General features: G+C 35.1%; 1 protein-coding gene across 1 annotated transcript in view; it reads left to right on the top strand.

The window, feature by feature from the left end:
* The window catches only part of MUC19 (mucin 19, oligomeric), a 74,458-nt gene extending 48,193 nt beyond the window's left edge, over window positions 1–26,265 (top strand). The window contains 13 exon segments of the mRNA XM_010841618.1: window positions 74–178; window positions 265–459; window positions 1,299–1,538; window positions 1,610–1,766; window positions 2,777–2,902; window positions 3,766–3,907; window positions 4,556–4,587; window positions 6,119–6,160; window positions 20,766–20,864; window positions 21,134–21,208; window positions 23,084–23,176; window positions 24,867–24,932; window positions 26,183–26,265. Coding sequence (XP_010839920.1) covers window positions 74–178; window positions 265–459; window positions 1,299–1,538; window positions 1,610–1,766; window positions 2,777–2,902; window positions 3,766–3,907; window positions 4,556–4,587; window positions 6,119–6,160; window positions 20,766–20,864; window positions 21,134–21,208; window positions 23,084–23,176; window positions 24,867–24,932; window positions 26,183–26,265 — 1,455 coding nt within the window.
* The last annotated feature ends 1,017 nt before the right edge of the window (window positions 26,266–27,282 follow it).

Raw genomic sequence — 27,282 nt, 5'->3', positions numbered from 1 at the left:
TTGTCTGATACAAATATTGTAATTGAGTTCCATGTTCCTGATATAAATTATTATTAAAATTTAATTTTTAAAGGATTATTGTGGTCGTGAAAATGGCACATTCCGTATTTTAACTGAAAGCGTCCCGTGCTGTGAGGATGGACTTACATGCTCAAGAAAAATTATAGTTGCTTTTCAGGTACAGTACTATTTTTTTCCCCTAGGATTATGAACTGCCAAATAAGATTGATGTTACTGTAAGTAAGTCTGTATTTTAATTTACAGGATCAAAATATTGTCTTGCATGATGGTAAAGTCACAGCAGTCAAAACTACAGAAAGTAAGGAATGTGAACTCAATGGAAATTCATACTCTGTTCATACCGTTGGCCTGTACTTGATTCTGAAATTTTTAAATGGAATAACCATAATTTGGGACAAAAATACAAGAATTTCTGTTATACTGGATCCACGCTGGAATGTATGTATATCACTTTCATATGTGTATGTATATATATATATATATATCAACATACCGTAACAGAGCAAATAGCAAACAGAGAGACAGTCTACTTCAGTCATGAAGTAGACCCCATGAACTGTTGCCTACCAGGCTCCTCTGTCCATGGGATTCTCCAGGCAAGAATACTGCAGTGGGTTGCTATGCCCTCCTCCAGGGGATCTTTCTGACCCAGGGATTGAACCTGTGATTCCTGTGACTCTCCTGCATTGCAGGTGGATTCTTTACCACTGAACCACTGGGGAAGTCTGCAAATAGCATGGTAGAAGTGAAATCAGTTTTGCTACTGAGAATTAGAGGACATGTTCAAAGGTAGAAAGTGGGAGAATGGCAATATTTATTATAGAGCAATGCTACATGTTTGTTCAATCTCACATGTAATATTAAATGTGATCAAAGATGATAGAATTTGATGGAAAATAAATGCAATAAACCTGATGAATTCTATTTTAGCCATATTTGGTTGCTTGGTGTATAGATAGAATTAATGCAGTTTTCAGAGCAAATATTCTAAGAACCTAAGAGTATAGTCCTGTCAGATTTGAAGCTAGTGAATGTAATTATTTTTTAATTCTTAAGGGATCTATCTTGATCAGTACTAGATCATTTTGCAATATAGGACATCTTATATTAAACTGGAGGAGAAGCTTATCTACAGATTCTGGTTTTCTTCCAAAATTTGGAATTTAAAATAAACTTGTATACAATCTTAATATCTCTATCATATATCTATCTAAATCTATCTGTCTATGTATCTCTAGCATAACGCACTTTTTCAGTACTCTTTCTGATCTATGTAGGGTCAGGTGTGCGGTCTCTGTGGAAATAACAATGGTGATCTGAAGGATGATTTCACCACAAGATACTCATCAGTAGCTGCTGGAACACTGGAATTTGGAAATAGTTGGAAAACAAGTCAAGAATGTTCAGACACAGTTGCTCAAACCTTCCCATGTGACTCAAATCCATACTGTAAAGCCTGGGCCGTGCGGAAGTGTGAGATCATTCGGGACAGCACCTTCAGAGAGTGTCACAACAAGGTAGGGGGCCCTGAGAGCGATGACAGGCACAAGCTTTGCCCTCAGAGACTCATGTATTGTGCTCTCCTTAGGTGGACCCCAATGAGTACTATGATGCGTGTATTGAAGAAGCTTGTGCCTGTGACATGGAGGGGAAGTACCTGGGATTCTGCACGGCTGTGGCAATGTATGCAGAGGCATGCAGTGCAGTTGGAGTCTGTGTCACATGGAGAAAACCAGATCTCTGTCGTAAGTGAAGTTCATATGTTGCTGTTCTTTAAACCATAATTAGAATCGTTTTGTTGAGACAATCAATCTTCTCATATTTTCTAGAAAATACATATTCTTGGGCATACATAAACAGGCTTAAAAACATGTTAATATGTTTGTTAGTGATGGAAAAAAATACCTATTTAAGAAAATATAGAACTTAACATGGTGCATCAAATTCAATTTTAGTTTCAAAAGTTCTGTTCACAGAGGAAGATTGAATATTGATGGAAAATATTTCTTATTCATAGATGAGCAATGAACTGCCTACCTATCTTAGTATAGTTACATATTCTTAAATATTTACCTCACATATCACTTTTGTTTGAAGTCCTCACACATCATCATGAAAATGTTTATAGAGCTCTAGTCAAGATAAACTGTAATATGAATATAAACAGAATTTTGATATGTGTGAAATGTGGTAACTTTAGTAGAAATTAGTCAACTCTTTTTCTTCCAAAGGAAGGTATTGTAAGAGAAAATGTGACAAATGAGAAATGTTGAAATTAAATCTGCATTTTATTTGGCCTATTATGTACAGCTTTACATATTGAAATATTATATTATATTATATTATAGTTACCTCGTTTGGGAACTGTTATTTACATTTAAAAAGACCAATTTTCCTAGAGATTTATTTTCCTCACTTAAGGCTAGACATTAAAACCATGAATGTAGAGTATGATCTAAAATAGCTCAAAAATTGGAAAAGTTAATGTTTACTCTTCTTCCTAAAATCAACCTTATTGTGAGACTTTTTGTTAAATGCTATTTTGATTCTATAAGTTTCCCTTCCTTTTTTTAAAATTGTTTTGGCTTATACGGCAATTTGGATACAGCCAAAGGACTTAATAAGACAGAATGATATACTTTAGGTCTGTTTATTGTTAGTATCATTCAAAATCTCTCATAAAAATGCTTGGGAATATTAAAGTTGAAAATTGTCATATAATGAATGCAAGTAATTTGATATAATTCAATCATAGCTGTCTACTGTGACTATTATAATGCACCTGGGGAATTCAGCTGGCATTATGAACCTTGTGGCACAGTGACTGCCAAAACATGCAAAGATCGAGTAATTGGCCAGAAATTTTCTGCACTTTTAGAAGGTAAGACATATTTTAATAATATCGGCGAAAAGGTGCAAATTATACTGATATCTTAAAACTGGGAAATGTTGTTAGTTTCTGGCAGTTCAGTGTCTTACATTTTGTAATTTAATGAATAGCTATTTATCTTTATTATGACATTAATATTTCTGCATTAGAATATTTTCTCTAGACATAAATTATCTATTTAACAGGAGAGAGAGAGAGAACATAGTGCTCTCATCCTACTAGCAATCTTTATACGTTTCATTAGACAAGGTATTTGTTGAGACTATCATTGCAGAATGCAACATATAATATAGTCTCACTTGAATGGAGGCCAGTTAACTATACCCACAGTTAAAAAGTACTCTTAGCATTACATATCTTAGATAAAAATAAAGAAGTGGCAAGAAAACAAGATGATACAAAAACTCTCTGACAGTCATATCTATGTTAAATCCCAGGCTTTGGGATATTTTCAGCCCATTTTATTATGATTTCGGTTATTTTCATCTATCCGATGAAATAGTATTTAGAATTGGTATTCATGAAAGTATAGAATTGGCATTCACGTTTCAAGACACATACCTATCCAAGTCTTGTGTTAGGTTCAACACCGTGGCTGTCATTAAAGTAGTAAATCACTTAAAATATTTAGGAAATATTTTAGAAAAATTAAGTCAGCTGAAATTTCTAAGTTCTCAGGTTGATATTTCATTGCCAAAGAATCTGAATCCTGTTCAATTTTATATGTTTTTCACTAAAAGTATGCTGTTATCTACTTCGGTTCTTGGAATCATTGAAGTAAGTGTACAAATATATAATGCAGTTTGAGGAGTTTCAGCAAATAGAGATGAACTGAGGGCCATTTTTACACACAGGCTGTTACGCCAAATGCCCGGACAGTGCTCCCTACCTGGATGAGAACACCATGAAGTGCGTCAGTTTGGCTGAGTGCAGCTGCTTCTATAATGATATTGTACCAGCTGGTGGAGTGATCCAAGATAACTGTGGGAGAACATGGTATGTTCTCTAACTGTCCAATAGTTCTGTTTCTTACATTTTTATATAGAAAACAAGAAAAAGAATCAATGAATATATTTTTAACTCTGTTATTTCTAAATGAGGTCAGCTTTAGGTTCAGTTTTATGTTACTTATTTTGGTTATTTTGTGTTTTCATTAAATCCACATATTGACTAATGATTTGTTAAATCAGTGGAAAAGACAGCAGAGAAAATGTCACTGTGTTGTTTTGGGTAAAAGGAAAGTTCTCATTTTATAAATGTAAGATCATGTTTATAGGCTTTCAAGAGGACGTCTGTACTAGAGCAGCATGTCCATCAAAAAACATTGTGTTTGAAACTGAAAATGTAAGAACTAACTTTACAGCTTGATTCCAAACATTCTTTTAGGTCGCAAGAATTCCTCAGTGAAAAGATTAGGAAACAGTACAGGGAAAAACAAAAAACAAAAACAAAACAAATTTGAATCCATAGCATGCTCTTGGGGAAACAATTATTTATTTTTTTCTTATTTGGTTCTGTTTTCATCTTCACTGTTAGACAATTTTTTTGCTTTAAATTTAGGAGATGTATATAATTAGGAGTTAAAAATTTCAAGTTCTTTCTCTTTTTGATTGTTTCTTTTTTTGTTTATAATTTAACTTTCAGCTATTGCATCGCAGGAGAATTGGAGTGCAGTGGTGAGTCACTATATTTTACTCTAATTGATTTAGGAAAGATGAGATAAAGAGTTTGGAGTCTTTTTAGACCATCAACAGCAGAGGAGTATGTACTTAATGCTTTAGACTGTTCCTCAGTGGATTGACACAATTCCATTTCAGTGTGTTTGTTTATGTTGGGTCAGTTCAAAACCAATGCTGCCAAGGCACTTCAAACCACTGGTAGATGGGGGCAGTTCTCTTGCTCTACTCCTGCCTGTCTGTAGGCTCTGGGAACTAAGAAGTGAGACATCAGTTAAAATAGTTTAATAAAGGGATGGGATGGAAGATGATAGTTACATAGATAGAATTAACTACTTGAAGGATTATTCATATGCAACATATATCTTACAAAGAAATTTCAATAAACTTCAAAAGAATATATAAATGATTCTTTTTGTGTATTTGAAATTGCAAGAAGTGAAATAAAAAAGAAACAGGTAATTCATAGGCAACTTGAGTTTTAGAATTTTTTTCACAACTTTTCATTTCTGTCAATAATAGTAATTTGTGATTATTTCAGAAACTGCTCCAACAAATTCAACATATACAGGTAAAATCATCATTATGGTTTAAATGTGTATTTCTGCTTTCTTTTTATGATAATCATTTACAGTTTCACATGAATCTGTGCCAGTAAAAGATATGCTAATAAATATACTGATATAAAATCTCAAATTAAAATTGTTACTAGAAAATATGTCAAAATATAATTTCATTATACTCCTATGACTTAAGTTAGTAATGTGATTAGAATACAAAATAGGTATTATATGCTTATTATTAGTTGGACATCATCATCCAAAGCTTGACATTTTTAGATGATAATTTGAACAAATGGAATAAAAAAGTGAATGTGATCTCCTGTGAAGTAAATATTTTGAAATCATGATTATTCTGGGAGGTGAGAACACAGAAAAAATAATTAATTTATTTTTCTTAACTTGTGTATTTCTTGCAAGGTATAAGGCTATTTTAGTTATATCCATTCAGGACAGTACTGGGCAAAATGCAGTTTAACTTTGGGTTTGGAACTTTAAATGCACTGGTTGGTAAGTGTACTTAGAGTTACTGCAGTACACTTACATACTATTTCTCATTGATTAATATTTGGAGGTAATGTCAATTAAGAGATATTATAAATTGGAAGCCTTAGGTTTTGATAATGTATTTAGTATGTGATCATCAGTGAAGTGATATTTATTTTAGTTATCATAGGTTAGTTTCCTAAAGCTAAGTGCAGAGTTCATCTTGGCCCATAAATAGACTTAATAAAGTTCCTGTGAGATTTTGGTTAAATGGTAATAACAGAAAATAATTAATCATTTTTGTTGGACATACAGTAAGAAGAGTTATTAATACTGATCTAAATGAAAGATTGTTTTGTCAATTAACCTCCACATACAATTTCAGAAATGTTTATTGAGTTTATGGCAACTGGTTTCTTGAAATAAATTTGCCAGCAAAATTATTTAAGTAATATATTTTCATAAATATTGTCTTCCCCAAACAGTTTCTACTACAACAGCTACCTCCATACTAAGCACCAAAGCAGGTAAAAAAAAAAAAAAAAAGCTAATTTGTTTTTTAGCATCTAAATAAGCTATGAATGAGTTTGCAACTCAGGCATTTTGGTCCTTTCCCCCAAAGTTGTTATTTTCTATTTATTTATTTCTTAAATGCCAAATAGTAAGGTCTACATCCAATTGTGATATTGAAGAACCTCTTCTCTATTTAGAGACCATGTGTACTAAAAAGAACATTCTGCATGTTACTAATTTGGAAAAAAATGGCTACAGAAGAAAATTCTATGCTAAATTCCTTGAAAATAAATTATATTTTCTTTTCAACTGACACCAAAGAATTTCAGCTTTAATTGAATCACTTGTAATCAAAGCAGTGGTCAAAGAAGTACAGGAGTATATTAAAATGTGTAAGCATCTGATAAATGAACTTAACTGTTGCATTTCATCATTTATTTGCATTCTAGAGATATCTAATTGTGTCTAAATAAATACTTTATAATCTTGTCTTTCAAAACCATCTGAACATACATTTCCAAATATTTGTCTCCTCCTTTGTATAGCAATTACACTGGCCACCAATAGCTCAGGCACAGGTAAGCAATAATCATCAACCACAACTTAAGAGGGACTTAAAATCCAAAACTTCCTTTTGCAGTATTATTTATACCTTTGCAATTACATTTTTGGGGGGAGATTTTTTTTCCTGTTTTTGTTTTGTTTTTAAGATTTTAGAAAAAAATGTTGTACAAACTGATAAGAGTCTTGACTTCTTACTTGTGGTCTATAAAGTTTAAACTTTAACTTTATGTTTTGATATCTATTTAACTATTTAATCAGATATCTCTGAAACATTAATTTCAAGTTGATCCATTTTATATATGACCATAGATGTTATCAGAAACATAATTTTCCTTCCATATAAAACATTTTTTCCCATTATTTTCTCCAATTCAGTAGCTTCCATTCCAGGGATTACATCAAGCAGTGAAATAACAGGTAGGTGAATCAGAAAACTTATGAAATGACAAAAAAGGTTTTTATGTATATTATAATTGTTTTTTTAATATATTAGAATCAAGAGAGCCATTCTCCTATACTTAGGATCTTTTTCTTCACCTAACTGAACACTGTTTTCCTTTCTCCTGTTATTTATTACTTTCTCTAGTTATTTATTACTTCGTCTGTCTTGGTATATACATATATATTTTAAAATGTGACATTTTTATTCATGTATAATTGGCAAAAAACATTATATTAGTTTCAGGTGTTCAACATAATGACTTGGTATTTGCATATTTTGCAAAATGATCACATTTTATCTAGGTAACATCCTTAAAGTCACAGATAAGGGTTTGCATCCTTGTATTCTTACTGCATTTAGTCCCAAGCTACAAGTATTCAACAAGTATTTGTAGAATGAATGGATGTTTCCTCTTTTTCCCTATCCCTAATTTTTAAATTATGTTTTTTCTCTTGTCACAGAATTTCTAGCCTAGTCATTAGACCAATGATTAGATGTTATTTATGCTGATGAAGCTTATAGTTTATACATTTCATTTATTAGAGCTAGTATCTCTTCTCTAGAAAACAGGGTATTGTGTAAAATCAAGATTACTTTTGGTTTATAATTTTGTATCATGATATAGAATTAGAACTAATTTGGAGCACTTTGTAATATTGGTGTTGTCAATTATTTGGTACTTAATACCGTGTTCCTTATATTCTAAGGGCAAACATGTCAAAGTATCACCATCATAGTGTGGAATATCATAAAAGTGGCCAACTGACATGTTTAATTTATATCAAACTTTCTCTTATGTTGAATATCATTAGTAGCTGTGGCTCTTTCAGTGTAAATTTAGAGAGTGACCCATTACAGAAGTCTTTTTCTTTATTCTACCTTTGTAAATCTATTTCTGATGGCTTACTAATGATTTCACCCTGAGTTGTTTAAATACATTGTAGAATAATTTTCTAGTTACATAGTATCTCAGCCATAAACAACAGTCTGAACTCCTAATTCTCAGCCTGATTCTCATTCGAAGATAAGCAATTTAGTTCAGTTATATAGGTCTCTTTCAGTTAAAATATAATTATTCATTCAACTACCAAAACTTTTGAATCTGGAAACCATTTAAAGTATTCTTAACTATTGATTTGATGAATTATATATTCACGTACCCTGGAGGAGCATGGCAACACATTCCAGTATTCTTGCCTGGAGAATCCACGGACAGAAGAGCCTGGCAGGCTCTTATCCACAGGGTTGTAAAGAGTCGGACAAGTGAAACAACTTAGCACACATACTCATATACGTTGTTGTTAAGTCAATAAGTGGTGTCAACTCCTTTTGACCCCATGGACTGCAGCAGGACAGGCTCTTCTGTTCTCCACTATCTCCTGGAGTTTGCTCAAATTCATGTCCATTGAGTCTACAATGATATCTAACCATCTCATCCTCTGTTGCCCCCATTGTTTTTGCCTTTAATCTTTCCCAGCATCAGGGTCTTTCCAATGAGTTGGTTTTTTGTATAAGGTGGTCAAAGTATTGGAGCTTCAGCTTCAGCAACAGTCCTTCCAATGAATAGTCAGGGTTAATTTTCTTTAGGATTGACTGGTTTGATCTCCCTTTAGTCCATGGGACTCTCAAGAGTCTTCTCCAGCACCACAATTTGAAAGCATCAGTTCTTTGGTGCTCAACCTTCTTTATAATCCAACTTTCACATCCATATATGACTACAGGAAAACCATAGCTTTGACTATATGGACTTTGTCAGCAAAGTGATGTTTCCTCATTTTTAATAAGCTGTCTGGGTTTGTCATAGCTTTTTCCCAAGGAGCAAGAGTCTTTTTATTTCATAGCTACAGTCAATGTCTACAGTGATTTTGGAGCCCAGGGAAAGAGTATCTGTCATGGCTTCCACTTTTCCCCCATCTATTTTGCCATTAACTGAGGGGTCTAGATGGCATGATCTTAGTTTGTTTTTTTTTAATTTTAATGTTGAGTTTCAAGCCAGCTTTTTCTTTCTCCTCTTTCACCCTCATCAAGAGGCTCTTTAGTTCCTCTTCACTTTCTGCCTCTAGAGTGGTATCAGCTGGCAATCTCGATTCCTCTGCCTGTAAGTTAAATAAGCAGGGTGACACTATACAGCCTTGTTATACTCCTTTGCCAATTTTGAACCAGTGAGTAGTTCCACGTCTAGTTCTAACTGTTGCTTCTTGACCTGCATACAGGGTTCTTAGAAGACAGGTAAGGTGGTCTGGTACTCTTGTCCCTTTATGAATTTTCAACAGTTTCTTGTGATCTACACAGTCAAAAGGTTTTCTCATAGTCAGTGAAGCAGAAGTAGAGATATTTTTCTGGAATTCCTTTGCTTTCTCCATGATCCAACTAATGTTGGCAATTTGATCTCTGGTTCCTCTGCTTTTCTAAGTCCAGCTTGTACTTCTGGAAGTTCTCAGTTCACATGCTGCTGAAACCTAATTTGAAGGATTTTGAGCATAACCTTGCAAACATGTGAAATAAATGTAATGTACGGTACTTTGAACATTCTTTGGCATTGCGCTTCTTTAGGATTGGAATGAAAATTGACCTTTTCCAGTTCTGTGGCCACTGCTGAGTTTTCCAAATTTGCTGATATATTGTAGGCAGAATTTTAACAGAATTAACTTTTAGGATTTGAAATAACTCAGCAGGAATTTCATCACCTCCATTAGCTTTGTTTGTAGTGATGCTTCCTAAGGCCCACTTGACATCACACTCCAGGATGTCTGGCTGTAGGTGAGGAACCACACCATCGTAATCAACCAGGTCATTAATTATCCAGACCTTTCCTGTATAGTTCTTCTGTGTTCTTGCCACCTCTTCTTAATATCTTCTGCTTATATTAGATCCTACCATATCTGTCCTTTATTTTGCCTATCCTTGTATGAAATGTTCCCTTGGTATCTCCAATTTTCTTGAAGAGATCTCTAATCTTTCCTATTCTATTGTTTTCCTCTATATCTTTGTATTATTCATTTAAGGAGGCCTTCTTATCTCTCCTTTTTATTCTTTGAAACTCTGAATTCAGTTGGGTGCATCTTTTCCTGTCTTCCTTGCCTTTTGCTTCTCTTCTTTCCTCAGCTATATGTAAAGCCTCCTCAGACAACCACTTTGCCTTCTTACATTTCTTTTACATGGGGAGGGTTTTGGTCACTGCCTCCTGTACAGTGTTATGAATCTCCATCCTTAGTTCTTCAGGCACTGTCTACCAGACCTAATCCTTTGACTCTATTCTTCACCACCACTGTATAATCATAAGGGATTCGATTTAGGTCATACCTGAATGGCCTTGTGGTTTTCTCCACTTCCTTAAATTTAAGCCTGAATTTTGCAGTATGGAGTGCATAATCTGAGCCACAGTCAGCTCCAGGTCTTGTTTTTGCTGACTGTATAGAGCTCTTTGTCTTTTGCTGCAAAGAACATAATCAGTCTGATTTCAGTATTGACCATCTGGTGATGTCCATGTGTAAAATTGTCTCTAGTATTGTGGGAAAAGAAAGTTTGTTATGACCAACTTGTTCTCTTGACATAACCATATTAGCCCTTGCCCTGCTTCATTTTGTACTCCAAGGCCAACCTTGCCTGTTACTCTGGGTATCTCTTGACTTCCTACTTTTGCATTCCAATCCCCTATGCATGAAATGACATTATTATTATTATTTTTTATGGTGTTAGTTCTAGGAGGTCTTCTAGGTCTTCATAGAACCAGTCAGCTTCAAATTATTCAGCATCAGTGGTTGGGGTCATAGACTTGGATTACTGTGATGTTGAATGGCTTGCCTTGGAAATGAACAGATCATTCTGTCATTTTTGAGATTGCACTCAAGTACCACATTTTGGATTCTTATTGATTATGAGGCCTACTCCATTTCTTCTAAGGGATTCTTGCCTACAGTAGTAGATATCATGGTCACCTGAATTAAACTCACCCATTCCAGTCCATTTTAGTTCACTGATTCCTAAGATGTCGATGTTCAGTCTTGTCATTTCCTGCTTGATCGTACCCCATTTATTTTGATTCATGGTGCTAATATTCTAGGTTCCTATGCAATGTTTTTCTTTATAGCATCAAACTTTATTTTCCTTACCAAACACATCCACTACTGAGTACCATTTCTGCTTTGGCCTAGATGCTTCATTCTTTCTGAAGCTATTCTTAGTTGCTCTCTGCTCTTCCCCAGTTTGGACATTTTCCAACTGAGGGGGCTCATCTTCCAGTGTCATATCTTTTTACTTTTTCATACTGTTCATGGGGTTCTCCAGGCATGAATACTGGAGTGGGTTGCCATTTTCTCCTCCAACGAATCATAAGCAATGTGGATTATTTCAATATAATGCTGATATAAGCATCCTGTATAAAAAGTAGGCAATCAGAACTAAGAAAACTCTTTTGATATTTCCTAGTTTATACATATATTTTCTTTTGCTGCTTTTTTCTTCCCTAAGCATTTGATTTTGAACATAATATTCTGGCAATTTAATTCTGTCAGATTTTGTATTGTAGCAGCAAACTTTTCATATAAAACAGAAAGCCATGAGTAGATTACCTAGAGCTTTAGTGAGCAACTTATGAAGTTTTAGGTGTAATATTAACCTTAAAATACTACAAAAATCTCATCAATTGCTTCTACTGTAGTGTTTAAAAATTATAAACCTAATGTAGAGTTTTATTATAGGGAAAATTAGCTAGGTGCTTTTTTCCCTGAATTCATTTGTTTTTATTTATGACTTTTAATGCTTAAACTTACCAAATCTTATAGTTTTATTTAATTTCACAGAAACTCCAGAAGACATTCATGATCTATAGTTATAATATTAATAGTTGACTAAAATGTCATCTTAGTACAGTAGTATTAATACAAGATCTGGCTAATATTAATAATAGTTTTTAATGAGAGTTTACTGTATTTGAGTCATGATACCAAGTATTTTTGTTCAATTTCTCATTAAATTTCAATAATCTCCTAATTTTTATTTCCCACAACACCCTCCCCATCATATTTTACAGGGGAGGAGATGCAAACAGCTTAAATTATTTTTCCAATATTACAAAGGTCAAAAGAAAAAGAAATTTTCTGGTATGATATAGAGAGAAATCAGTTGTTTTTCTTGTTGTTTTTCTTTTCCTTTTTATCTTTGAGAGTCAGAAAATATAATTTCACAGATATGAATCAGTAAGGCTCCCCCAGTGTTAATCTGAAATCAGGAGACAAAATTAGTTTTAGAAGTTTATTTTTTCATGTTAAAATTGTGTAAATGTGCCACAAATCATAAATTTTAAATAGATTTAGTCAAATAATCCCAAATATAGAGAAAATATTGATTATCAAGTTATTAAACCAGTGGTATCTTTCCAGCATTTTTGATAATGTAGATGTAGCTTTATCCTGTTGCTAGAATAAATTAGTAAGTGCCTATTTCCCAGATGAGCTACAGCATATAAAATTTTATATATTAATTTATTTTCCATTTAAAAATCATTATTAGTGGTTTAATCCTTAGCCCCTACTACTACTCTACCTCTTCTTTTCTGAGACTATGCCCATATCATATATAATAGGTGGAGATTTAGAAAGTATTCAAATAATAATTGATTTAGTTTCCTCAAAAATCTGTGACTTGGGGGCTCAGATCATATCACTTGGTTATCTATGTTGAGTAGATGAACTCAGTTCAGTTCAGTTCAGTCGCTCAGTCATGTCCGACCCTTTGCAACCCCATGAATTGCAGCACGCCAGGCCTCCCTGTCCATCACCATCTCCCGGAGTTCATGCAAACTCATGTCCATAGAGTCAGATATACCATCCAGCCATCTCATTCTCTGTCGTCCCTTCTCCTCCTGCCCCCAATCCCTCCCAGCATCAGAGTCTTTTCCAATGAGTCAACTCTTTGCATGAAGTGGCCAAAGTACTGGAGTTTCAGCTTTAGCATCATTCCTTCCAAAGAAATCCCAGGGCTGATCTCCTTCAGAATGGACTGGTTGGATCTCCTTGCAGTCCAAGGGACTCTCAAGAATCTTCTCCAACACCACAGTTCAAAAGCATCAATTCTTCAGTGCTCAGCTTTCTTCACAGTCCAACTCTCACATCCATACATGACTACTGGAAAAACCATAGCCTTGACTAGATGGACCTTTGTTGGCAAAGTAATGCTTTTCAATATGCTATCTGGGTTGGTCATAACTTTTCTTCCAAGGAGTAAGCGTCTTTTAATTTCATGGCTGCAGTCACCATCTGCAGTGATTTTGGAGCCCAAAAGAATAAAGTCTGACACTGTTTCCACTGTTTCCCCATCTATTTCCCATGAAGTGATGGGACCAGATGCCATGATCTTCATTTTCTGAATGTTGAGCTTTACTGCATAACCATAAATTAAATACTTCAAGTTGTGCTATAGGTTCCTGGTCTGAATATAAAATATTCAGAATAAAATTTGACATTTCTGAATTTTAACAATCATAAGATTTTTAACAATCACAAGAATTTTAACAATCATAAGATTTATAATCATATATAAGATTTATAATCATATGTCCATTTACCGGTGACTGGAGAATCATAGCAATCTACTTAAAGTGAGGATGGCAGTCAGAAGAATCTCAGAAGTACTAGAATGTTTGTGGTAATCTTCTTTTGAAGGTCTTTAAAAAAAAGCCAAATTTAATGACCTACTGATCTTCATTTTCATGTAAGAATAAACATTTAATTTTAAGGCACATCAACACACTTAAAAAAAACTGATTTTATAAATTCATCCAATAAGCATCACACCATAGTAAACATAAATCAGTTTAAAGTGTTTGCTTTAGGAACACTTTTAAGGGAATTAAGGATACTTTCTGTGGAGCAATTGCCTTGCACAGATTATAGGCTTGAAAGTCACATCCCATCTCTTTTACTGACATCAATGATTTAGAAGTTGAATAGCATTTGACAAATTGTGATGAATTCATAACTACATAATGATTTTTGTTTTTTAACCTTGTAGTGGTGAACCTCTCTTGATCAGAGATGAGAAAAATGGATCCCTAAATAAGTTTAGTCATCATTAACAAGTTTCTTGTTTCTTTCTAAATATAGCATGCCTCAACAAAAACATTTAAATAGATACTGAAAAGCAAAATGTAATATTCCCAGATATAACTAGGACATATCATTTTGAATATGTATTGCCTTTCCATGAACTATTTACAATAGATGGAAGGATTTCTTTTTTAGACATGAGAACCCATTTTACTCAGAATTTTGGCTTACAGTCTCAGTGTTCTAAATGTGCTTTCATTCTGGATAATACATAGTCCTTTTGAGTTGAATCAATATGCTTAGTGGGTTAATTTAATTTAGCCAAAGTTGTTCTATTTTTATTTTCTGCATTGTCTTCAGATATCAATTTGGTATTTAAAAAAAATCTTATGATTCTTGAATATGCTATGCTAAGTTGCTTCAGTCATGTCCGACTCTGTGCGACCCCATAGATGGCAGCCCACCAGGCTCCGCTGTCCCTGGGATTCTCCAGGCAAGAATATTGGAGTGGGTTGCCATTTCCTTCTCCAATGCATGAAAGAGAAAAGTGAAAGTGAAGTCGCTCAGTCGTGTCCGACTCTTAGCTACCCCATGGATTGCAGCCTACCAGGCTCCTCCATCCATGGGATTTTCCAGGCAAGAGAACTGGAGTGGGGTGCCATTGCCTTCTTGAATAGGTAAGATTTATTTCAAAAAGAGACTGTGCAGAAGGGCACTTTTCTGCCATTGTCTTGTTCCCTGAGTGAAATATTTTTGATCGAGTGCTAGATCAAATACTTCCTTATATCAAGTACTTTTCACTGGCCTTTAGTTGTTTTTGTGTTTCTTTTTTTTTTTTTTTTAACCTATTCCTTGAAAGGATTGAGCAAAGTATTCTAAAACTCCTTTCATAAATTTGAATGACCTTCTCAGATGGATCAAAAGTATTTCATCTAGCCAGGTAGAAAGAGAAAGGCCAAGGTCTTCAGAAGAGGAATGATGAAGTATTTGACTTTATAACTTTGAGAGCACAAAGGAAGTAATATGGCAAGCTTACACTTTTTTCCATGCTTTGTAAATCTGTTTTCTTTTCTATGCAGTAAAAGCTTTCAAAGAGTTAAAATGCCCTGAGAAATGCCTAGCCAACCATTCCAATAAATATGTTATTTTTAGAAGAAAAATTATGCAATCATGTTTTGTTGTTGTTGTTGTTCAGATTGACAGATCTTGACACAGAGCTAACATTTACTGAGCACTATTCTAAACATTTGACACATATTACCTCATTTGATACAGAACTCTATGAAGTGGGTGCCATTATTTTCCTCAATTTACAAATGAGGAAATGGAAGCACAAAATGTTAAGTTATATGTTTACAGTCACTTGGTAATAAGTAGCAAAGAGAGGATTAAAATCCAGAACATATTTTTCTAGATTCAATCTTAACGCTTTTGTGTTTTGACATTTAAGAAAGAAAATAAAGTTAAATTTAAATTAAATATTATTAACATAGTAGCATATAATTGCAGAATTCAATTTCAAATTTTGATTTGTGTTAAAATTTATAATTTATTTAATTTTTCTATTAAAACTAAAAATAGCTCATTGACTAAATGGAATACTGATTCATATAATTTAAAAAAGTAGGTATGTTACATAACAGTTTAACATCTTAAAATGCATTTTTCTTATCTCAAAAAGTTAAAATATCAGAATTTTACAATTATAAATTGTATATACATTTTTTTGCTTATGTAATCACTTATTCTAAAACTGTATTAATCATAGAAAGAAAGTATGTGCATCAGGATGTTATTGAGAGCCAGTTGAGTGCAGTGGGAAGCAGAAACAGAAAAATAAGAACTAGAATCTCTTCTCTTCTACTTACTAGCTCTATGATCCTAGTTTCAGTCCTTCAAATATACTGAACATTAGTTTTCTCATTTTTTATGTAGGAAAAATAGAATATCTACATTGTAGGATGTGAGAGCAGCTTAGTGTAACACATAAGTACTCAATAAAGTAAAATTTATTACTAGTAACAGCTTTATAAAGAACAATAAATTATGTAAATCAACTTAGATTTTAGCAGAATAGTAATTTTTAATAATCAAAAACATACTGCTTATTCAATTAAAACCAATTTTATGAATTTTTAACTTTTTTCAGAAATAAGATACTTTGCAAAATCTAAACTTTGTAGTATTAAATTTGTTGTTTATTAGAGAAAATGTTTTAAATACTTCTTAAGATTATCTTTCATAAATTTATATTAAGTAAAATTGAATTTTTTGAAGGAAAATGGGAAAATAATCATTTATAAAAGATTTTATAAATTTTTTAAAACTTTAAATGGTTCTTAGATGTAATAAAAAACGTAGTAGCTGGGAAATTAATTATGTGATTTCATTTCAATTATTAAGTTTATTATGAGAAAAAAAATGAAGTTAAAATAATAAAATAAACTATCAAATTGATCATGAGGTAAAAATAAATGGACATAATCACTCTGAAAATTGTTAGGGTGGATTACTACTTTGTAACATACAGAGATATCAATATTTTGGTAAAGGAAGCTCTTTCTATTATCATTTATGTATTGGCAACAAAGAATCTGATATACAGTAATTCATAATAGCAAGTACTTTAGCATACATGTTCATTTGCAAGTAATGGAAAAATTAATTGAAATTGTAATAGTTAAGGATGTCAAAAATTAATGGAAACATAATTGCTTTATCTATCAGTTTTGGTAATTAAACCATGAATAAAAGTGAATGTGAATTCTCATTTATTCCTATTAGTAGAATCTTATCAATACTTTTTATTGTTGTATCAATAATTTAGACTTACCTCTTCCCAGGTTATTTTGTGGGGAAAGAGAGCTCTTCACAGTAGTCAAAATGGTATGGACTCCAATCTGAGGCTGGTTTAGAGAACTCTTATGGCCTTGATAAAATATGGGTCCTTGAGATCCACTTGAGTATGTTGCCTCCTTAGCCACACCAATTGCACAGAAAGGCCTGTAAATGTGTTTTCTCATTCAAATGCATAAATATTTGCGATGACTGCCGTGCCATCTGTGGTGTGTCACTGTGTTCCCCTTAGCGCTGTGTTGATCCCTACATATTCAGATGTAGAGATTTTGGAGAAGATTGATTCTTCTCCATGTGATAATGTTGCTTTTAATGAAATGTGATTGCCTTCAGTTTGAATGAGTTCAAATTAGGATCACTGGAATTTCTTAAAGGCTGAAAAATCTATACTGGGAAATGGAATTGCCCTACATTCTCTTGAAGTATTGAGTTCTATCCTGCTACGTCATTATAATCCTGACAATCTCTGTGGACAATGGCATAACAGTCTTCCTATGTTATTCTTACATCCATCTTGCAACTCACTTTAATTCAAATGTGCAATTGTTGTGTTTGTTAGTGAGAAAAGATATCGAGATTTGAAGAGGTCTGTTGGTGGAGTCTGCTTGATATTGATTTGAAAATTCTTCCCAGCTAAAGTGTAACATTAATTCTGAGAATATTCACACAAACATTTTCTCAATCTACTTAATATTTTTTATACTATAACCACTTTTGTAAAGTAATTAGGGGAGATAGGCTGCTTTATTTTTATTTGACATTTTATTCTATAATTTCTAGTCTAATTTGTAGTATTTCCATTAATATGGTGAATGGGTAACAAAAAACTTATAAACTACAAAAGTAATGTATTATGCATAGAGGTAGCATCACATAAAAAGCTGTATGCATCACATACATACAGCTAGGTTCAGCGTGACTTAGATTTTATTCCTAGCTTTGTCATTGACCACTAGTGATCTTGAACAAATCACTTACTTTTTCTGAGCTCAATTCTTCATACATAGAATAGGTGTAATACTTTCACTTCATTGACTGATTCATTCATGTATTCTATTGACAAATATTTATCAAGCCCCTGTTATGTATCAGGGACTCATATCATTAGGAGTTTAAAGATGAATTATAATAGATGCGATCTGTGCGTTAATGAAACAATAGTCCAGTCAGAAAGATGGATGTCAGTCAAGTAATTAAAATGAATGAAAAGTAGCAATAATTTGCAAGAACTATGAAGTGCTTAAAATGGGGGTAGGATAGATAGAGAGGGGATTTGATCAAGTCAGGATGGTCAGGAATTGAAGAAAAGATGAGTTAGTTGAGAAATGACAATGAAGTTCTAATAAGGAGAAGAGAAAGGGAACTGTTTTCCAAGTAAAGAGAATGGCAAATAGAAAGAATGAAAGTATGACTAGATAAAGCTGCTAAGTCACTTCAGTTGTGTCTGACGCTGTGTGACCCCATAGATGGCAGCCCACCAGGCTCCCCCGAACCTGGGATCCTCCAGGCAAGAATCCTGGAGTGGGTTGCCATTTCCTTCTCCAATGCATGAAAGTGAAAAGTGAAAGGGAAGTTGCTCAGTCGTGTCTGACTTTTCACAACCCCACGGACTGCAGCCTACCAAGCTCCTCAGTCCATGGGATTTTCCAGGCAAGAGTACTGGAGTGGGGTGCCATTGCCTTCTCCATGGCTCGATAGAGTGAGGATCAAATAGATTGTGTGAGAAGTATTTTCTTCTTTTTTAAGTTATAAACTTTTACAGTGATATAAACACACGTAATACATTTCCAGGGATTTTTTAAAATAGAAATTAAGATTGAAATCTTAAAAGCTGGAAATTAATAAAGGCATATATTTAGGCCCATAGACCACATCACAACAAACTCTTAAGAAATTTTTACCACATTTTCTGGCGATGGGAATGCGGATAAAATATACCTCTTCCTACAGGAGTTTCGGAGAAGGCGATGGCACCCTACTCCAATACTCTTGCCTGGAAAATCCCATGGACAGAGGAGCCTGGTAGGCTGCAGTCCGTGGGGTCGTGAAAAGTCGGACACGACTGAGCGACTTCACTTTCACTCTTTACTTTCCTGCATTGGAGAAAGAAATGGCAACCCACTCCAGTGTTCTTGCCTGGAGAATCCCAGGGACAGGGGAGCCTGGTGGGCTACCGTTTATGGGGTCCCACAGAGTCGGACATGACTGAAGCGACTTAGCAGCAGCAGCAGCAGCAGCAGCACAGGAGTTTACTGGTGACTTCAAATTTATCTCCATGAACCCACTATATCAAATCATAAAAATAAACCCTAAAAAAGTATTTCTCCTTCAATTTGCCCCAAACTCTTAGTAGAGAAATATTGAAGGTGCTGACAGTAAAAAATAAAATGAAGTCAAAGAAATCATAAACTGCAAAATCACCCTCTGCTTAGCAGAGAACTAACTTTTCATTGTTGATATCTATTTATTCCATTTACACTATGTTTAGTAGACTTCAGCATATGCATATGTGTATAGCATACAAACACCCACACATACACATATACACACTTGCATTGAAAAGAGTGACATTATAATGTCACTATTTTAAAAAAGAAATAAAAATGTGTTACTAACTCTCAACACTGAGTATACTGAAAAGTGAAAGTGAAAAGTGAAGTCGCTCAGTCATGTCCCACTCTTTGTGACCCCATGGATTGCAGCCTAAGAGGCTCCTCTGTCCATGGGATTTTCCAGGCAAGAATACTGGATTGGGTTGCCATTTCCTTCTCCAGGAGATCTTCCCGACCCGGGGATCAAACCCGGGTCTCCCACACTGTAGGCAGACGCTTTACCGTCTGAGCCACCAGGGAAGCCACAAGCCACTAAATATATTGAAAACTAACAAGTGAGCAGTCTTTCTAATATTTTCCCTTGAGGTCAGAAAAATTCACGTCATTTCTCTTTTTCTTGTCAGGAACAACTCTAAGTTTCCTCAGTGAAACTTTTACCACAGGTTAGTCTATTAATTCCTGGTTTTATATGTGAAAAAATATCTGACAGTGGAAATCATTAGTACCTTTGTGTTTTTAAGAAAGAAATTATATGTTTGGCTTTTGAAAAAATATTTTTAACAATAGTTTACTGGGCTTTTCCTACTGTTTTTAAACTAAACAAAACCCCTGAACTTGACTCATTTTTAATATGTCTATATTAACTGGCTATAATATGGCCTTCAGTTTATTGCTGATATTAATATAGCATATATAACTATTAAGTTATATCAAGCCTCAAATTAAAAAAATAGGATGAGAGAAAACATGGAGATCTCATGATACATTTTTCTTATTAGGTATTTTAAATATAAAAGTAGCAATTAACTATTTCATGATGATTTTCATCATTGTTACTGTCATCTCTAAGTGACAATGTGATTAGGGCATAAGGTTCTGTTTATTTGAAAGCAGTCTTTTGAGATAAATGTATAAAGACCTCATATGATACAATTTAAGATGCAGATGACATGACTTAGTTAAAAAAATATGGTAAGGACTAAACCAAAATCTTTGCAGGAAAACAATAATGGAAGGGAAATCTTAGGGTATCTGTGCAGAGTCACTGGATTCATGATTCTATTTTCTACAGTAGGAATTGATTGAATAGTTAAATCACCCACTGGTATTAAAGGCCGAGTAAACATGAGATGAGACGTTCTCTTTATGTTTTTCTCAGGTGTTACAAGAACTCCAGCTCCCATCACCTCCACAGCTGGAAGTGTGGGCACCACAGGACTAGTGGGCTCCACCTTCACCAGTTCTGGGCGCATATCAGGTAAATCAAGTTCAGGACAATATATACCAGCATGGCTAAACAACTGGTTTCAGGCAATATTGCTCAGAACAATATTTTACAAAATAAAAGTATCTGACTTATGTGTTATATCAGCTTTGGGTGTTTTTTGTATGTAATTAAAATGTAGGCTCTTTAATTTTTGCACAAATTGCAGTCTTATTGTATATCATGTTACAATTATATACACCTTGAGAATTGATAGCATGCAGTTTTTTCGCAAGTTTTTGCCTTTTCTTTACCTTTATCAGGGTCAACTGGAGTGTCAGTAAGTACAATCACAGAAACTGAAGATGGAAGCACAGGTGACACAGGCTTCAGAGTAGGTGAGACAAAGAATTGAGTCCTTAGCTTCTTTCCACAGCAGTCCTTCATTTTGCATCAGGAACAACTGTAATCTGAGTATATTAGATAACAGAGATGTGGCATCCACAGTAAGTTATCTGGGTGACTTTGAGAAAAATATTAGTGACATATTTCTATGGCACATTAAAACTTCTGAATGATGCTAGAATATGTAATATGTAATTTAATCCACATCAACACCATGGGAGTTAGGGGTCTTTTTTCCCACGAGAAAGAAAATAATGGAAGTTCTTAAAACTGGCAGAGGCAGGATTAGAAGCCGAACCCTTAGCCTCCTTTGTCTATGGCTGCACAATTCTGCATTCTGTGCCTAAATAGCGAACATCCGAGAGAATTCAGTGAGCGTACAATTGTCCTTGTGCATCGCTGACTAAATTTCAACTACTGTTGGTCTCAGAATAAAATATTATTGATGATTTTGATTAAAAACAAACAAGCTCAGGTTCACTCCATCCCTTATGCAGTCAGTGAATGAGTTTAAGTACCATTTTAATTTCCTCTTTGCATCACATTTGCCTTTGCTTTTGCTCAGATGTCAAACTTTTTCTATCTAGTCTTCATGTTCATCCACCTCACTCACCTTTCTCTAACACAGTGGTGCTCAAAGTGCAGTTTCCAGACCAACAGCATTCACATCTCCTAGGAACACTTTTGAAACACAAAATTTGGGGGCACGCTTGCCTAGAATCAGCAGCTCTTAGCGTTGAGCCAGGCAAACAATTGATACTTGTCAATGTTGAGAATGTTCCCACTCTTCCCAACTTCCTTCCCAATTTACACTTTAGTCAGTACCATACCAGAATGAACTTATAAAACTTCAGCTGTCATCACATCATTGTCCTACTTAAAATCTTTTCATTTTTCAGATTTCTTTTGGGATAAATCAAAACCATTATATACCATTAAAAGACATTTCTTTAATGTATGCATAGAACTTCTCTTTATACATTTATTAACTAATCCGTGGCCTGACTTCATTTTTCCTTCATTTGTTTTCCTTTGGCAAATTTCTCAATTTAAAATTTATGTCTTAAATATTTTTTGGAATAAGATATTGCTTACACAAACATAAATTTTTTGAAAGATACAAGCTATAGTAGCACAAGTTAAGAAATGACTTAATTCCAATTAGATCAGTGAATTGACTTAAATTTTAGGGTGATGACTATTGAGTGTATATTTTCTAGAATTTGAATTGGAATTATGTACTGGAGAAGGCAATGGCACCCCACTCCAGTACTCTTGCCTGGAAAATCCCATGGACGGAGGAGCCTGGTGGGCTGCTGTCTATGGGGTCGCACAGAGTCGGACACGACTGAAGCGACTTAGCAGCAGTAGCAGCAGCAGTGATAATGACAAGTAAGTCAGCTATCTCCTTTGGTTATCAGACAATGAGTACAGCAGTCTTGAGCACGGTTTCTCCAAGTCTGGTTTGTAAGCGGGTGCAATCCAGAATTCTTTGTTACTAGTCCATACTGTGAGAAAAACTGAAACAGAATATGAGTATTTAAAAACACGGCAATTTGACACAGCAATTTTATTTTTGTTGGATAAAAGCTTATGTTTTCTATGGTTTTATTTTTTTAATTTAATTTATCTACTTTCATGGCACTTTTCCAAAATTTTACAGTAGACTGAAACATTTACAGAAGTTTTCTTTTACCACAGATTTTCTGAGAAGCACAGGGTGGAGTATGAACTTAGGTATAGTTTTACCTGGTGACGATGTCTGTGGAGTGGGACTAGTAATGTAAATTGCCTCAGAGGACTTTTATAGGGTTAAATGAGTTGATTTATGTCTAGAGTATTTTTTAAATCACTATTTTTTTAACCAGGAGGAACAGAAGGTCCTACTGCACCAGTAAGAGGTGAGGAAGATGGCACACCTGGGCAACCAAGCACAGGAGTGACAAGCTCAGGAGAAGCAGGCAAGTCAGGATGTGAACCTTAGCCTCTGCTACATAGTACTGAACGCATTACAGATTGAACAAAAGATTAAACTCTACATGGCGTCATCGACTCAATGGACATGAGTTCAAACTCTGGGAGATAGTGAAGGAGAGGGAGGCCAGGTGTGCTGCAGTCCATGGGGTCGTAAAGAGTTGGACATGACTTAGCAAGTGAACAACTGAACAACTGATATAAGACCATCTAGCCATAGAAATCATAGGAATCATTTGAAGATTTCTTTTTTATGATAAACTTTGATTTTGTCATGTTAGAGAGGAGTGAAATGTAGAGTTCTGCAACAAAGGAAGTAATGCTTCTTCCTTGTTGTGTCAGGGACCCCAAGAACTTCAGAAAGCTTCACAACCACCCCTGGGAGCAAGAGCACAAATGCAGACTCAGCTGTCCCAGACACAACCCCTGGAGGCCAACCAGGTACGGAAATGGGCAACATTGACAGTCATCTGAGGCATCTTCTTACTGACCTTAAGGAAGTCACCAGCACTTCTGAGTTATTCCTTACTAGTAAATGCCCATCGGAGAAGGCAATGGCACCCTACTCCAGTACTCTTGCCTGGAAAACCCCATGGACGGAGGAGCCTGGTAGGCTGCAGTCCATGGGGTTGCTAAGTCAGACACAACTGAGCAACTTCACTTTCACTTTTCACTTTCATGCACTGGAGAAGGAAATGGCAACCCACTCCAGTGTTCTTGCCTGGAGAATCCCAGGGACGGGGGAGCCTGGTGGGCTGCAGTCCATGGGGTCGCACAGAGTCAGACATGACTGAAGCAACTTAGCAGCAGCAGCAGCAGCAGTAAATGCACATATTCATGACCTTGTTATTTCTACATTTATGGAATTAATGCCAGTGATTCTCTAGTATCAATTCAAAGGTGATCTAAAGCAAAGTATGTTGTATTTCAAGTTCTAAGACTCCTGCCTTATGGATTCTAAGGCTGTGAATGTGAAGTTGGGTTAAGGTCATAGTTTTCAACCTTGGCTACACATTAAAATTGACTAGAAATATTTTTGAAAATACATACCGAAGAGCCTTTTACAGAGAAATTAAATCAGAACTCTGAGAGGAAGTGCCCAGGCATGAGTGATTTTTTTAAGTAAGAGGGAGGGGACATATGTACACCTATGGCTGATTCATGTTGATGTTTGGCAGAAACCAACATAATTCTGTAAAGCAATTATCCTTCAGTTAAGAAACAAATAAATTTAAAATAAAAAAAAAGACTTTGCAGTTTGTTCAAATGTATGACATGGGCTGAGACTCTCTGGGCTAGTCTATTTGTATATTTAACAAGCAACCCAGGTGATTCTTATGATCAATTTTTGGAAGAGTGAATTGGAAATGTGTAAGTGTGACAGGTATTTTCAAAAAATATTTCTTTAATTTATTTGGCTGCACCCAGTTTTAGTTACGGCATGTGAGCTAGTTGTAGCATGCAGAATCTTTTAGTTGTGACATGTGGACTCTTAGTTGCAGCATGTAGGATCTAGTTCCCCAATCAGGGATCGAATCCAGGGCCCCTGTGTTGAGAACATGGAGTCTTAGCCAATGGACCACCAGGGCAGTCCCAGTATTTTGAAAGCAGTTAAACTCTGTTCTGTTTAACTAAAGACATTTATATATATAATTTGATATATATTTATTTTGAAAGAGACTACCAGATCATCAGCTGGTCAAACAACTGGAGAACGAAGCAGTGAAGTGACAGCATCTGAAGGTAAGTTAGGTGAGTAGAGGATATCATAACTTTTGTCAAAAGGGACATTCTTTTTTTCAGAATACTACAGATTTTGCTTAGTATTATTTATTAATATACCATCCAAGAAAAGATCGAGAATGGGATAAGCATGAATAATGTTTTTCATGAAGAAGGTTTTCTTCCTAGTTTCTCCAAGTCTTCCCTTCAAACTTGTTACAGTACAGGATTGTCACATTAATATATGCATGGGTGCTAAGTTGCTTCAGTCATGTCTGACGCTGTTCAATGCTATGGGCTATAGCTCACCAGGCTTCTCTGCCCATGGGAATCTCCACACAAGAATACTGGAATGGGTTGCCATGACCTTGTCCAGGGAATCTTCCCAACCTAGGGATCAAATTCACATCTCTTAAGTCTCCTGCATTGGCAGGCAAGTTCTTTACCGCTAATGCCATCTGGGAAGCACAATAATATATGGCTAGTGGCTAAATCACTTCAGTCGTGTCCGACTCTGTGTGACCCCATAGACGGCAGCCCACCAGGCTCCCCAGTCTCTGGGATTCTCCAGACAAGAACACTGGAGTAGGTTGCCATTTCCTTCTCCTATGCATGAAAGTGAAAAGTGAAAGGGAAGTCGCTCAGTCGTGTCCGACTCTTCATGACCCCATGGACTGCAGCCTACCAGGCTCCTCTGTCCATGGTATTTTCCAGGCAAGAGTACTAGAGTGAGGTGCCATCGCCTTCTCCAACAATAATATATATATACTCTCCCAATTCTGTTTATCAGGCGTAATAGTAGAATTTGTTGGAACTACCACTCGAACTGGCAGTGGCATCACAGCTAAATCATCTTTCTCTAGTTCCAGCCCAGCTGGTAGTTCAGAGGCAAGGGGCAGGACACCTGGACACTTTGGTGGTGCTCCATCAAGAGCTTAGCCTGGACTCTTAGCTGATTCCTTCCTCAGAAGGGGTTTATGTGAATTGAGTAATGGCTTTGGCTTTAAATTTTAGGACAAATGAATGGGTAGTTAGAGCACTTTCATCACAACCATTTATGTAGGGTAGAGTTGACAGATAAAATAAAGGGTGCCGTTTAAATTTGAATTTCACATAAATAAGAAAATTTTTTGGCGTAAGTATGCCCCATGCAAAAATTTGGATGTGACTGTTCTTTATCTGGAATTCAAGTGCAACTGGGAGTCCTGTATTTTGATATCCTTAATCTAGCAACCCCAGTGTCCAATGAGAACATCATTCTTTTCAATTAGGAACAACTGGAGGTGAAAATGCTGCCACCACTGGAGCTGCTCGTGATAACACTTCTGGAGCAACAGGTACTGAAAGAACTTAACCAGAATAAAACCAGACAATATAAATGTGATTTCTTTACTTAAAATTTGGTCAGACACAAGTTTTCCTGGGAAATTTAATTATTATTATTTGTGTGATCTCAAAACTGAAGGAGATCAGAAATAAATTGAGCTATTTATTTGTGTGTGTCCACATCATACTGGGTGCCCTAGAGAACCAGGAGGGGAATAGAGTAAGATATTTATTCCCTTAGAACTTGACTTTTGAGATGGAGAAATGGATATTTATATATACACAAAGGCAAAATCATGCATGATGGAAGATAATCTAAATCAAGGAAATGTTCAATGACAAGTGTTGAAGTGGGAGCTCAAGAGGACCTAGTAAGAGAGCTGGTTAGTTGGGGTTGAAGACAACAGAATTATTCTATTTTGGAAAGAATATGATATTATGATCAGTACACTATGACTGTGTGGACTGAAAAAAAGACATACAACCTAAAAGTTGTGAGTTATGTTTTATTTTGGGACCTTATTGTGGACTATAACCTGTAAGACAGCCTCTCATATAACTGAGAAACTCTTAAAAAGAGGTAAGGGGGAGCTAGGATACATAGGAGTTTTTGCTGAAAAAAATACATATAGTACATCAAAAGATTACTGCTGATCATAAAAAAAAAAGCCAGACATCTTAAGTAATGATTTTAGTACTTTTCTATGTATGGGAAAATTCAAGAGTCTAGCCTCATTGAAATAATTCCTTAGGTCGTACCTCTTTTTATCCAGGGCCACTATCCTGTTTCTCTTCATCTTGAATTGCCCGCAGGGTGCTCTGCCCATGGGAGAGGCTGCTGTGGCTGATGGCATGGGCAAGCAACATTCTTTGTTTACTGAAATGGCAGGAAACATTCTTTACCTATAACTATATCTATATACTTTAATGAGCAAAAACTCAAAACATAAGTAAGCGGAATGAAATTTTAAGGATATTTTCAATTTCAGGGAAATAAATAGCATCATAATTCAGGTGTTGAAGATATAGAATTGAAAACAAAATC

The sequence above is a fragment of the Bison bison genome, unplaced genomic scaffold, assembly GCF_000754665.1.
Source record: "Bison bison bison isolate TAMUID 2011002044 unplaced genomic scaffold, Bison_UMD1.0 scf7180017864163, whole genome shotgun sequence".
In the NCBI taxonomy this organism is placed as follows: domain Eukaryota; kingdom Metazoa; phylum Chordata; class Mammalia; order Artiodactyla; family Bovidae; genus Bison; species Bison bison.
This window is presented reverse-complemented; position numbering and strand designations above follow the sequence as displayed.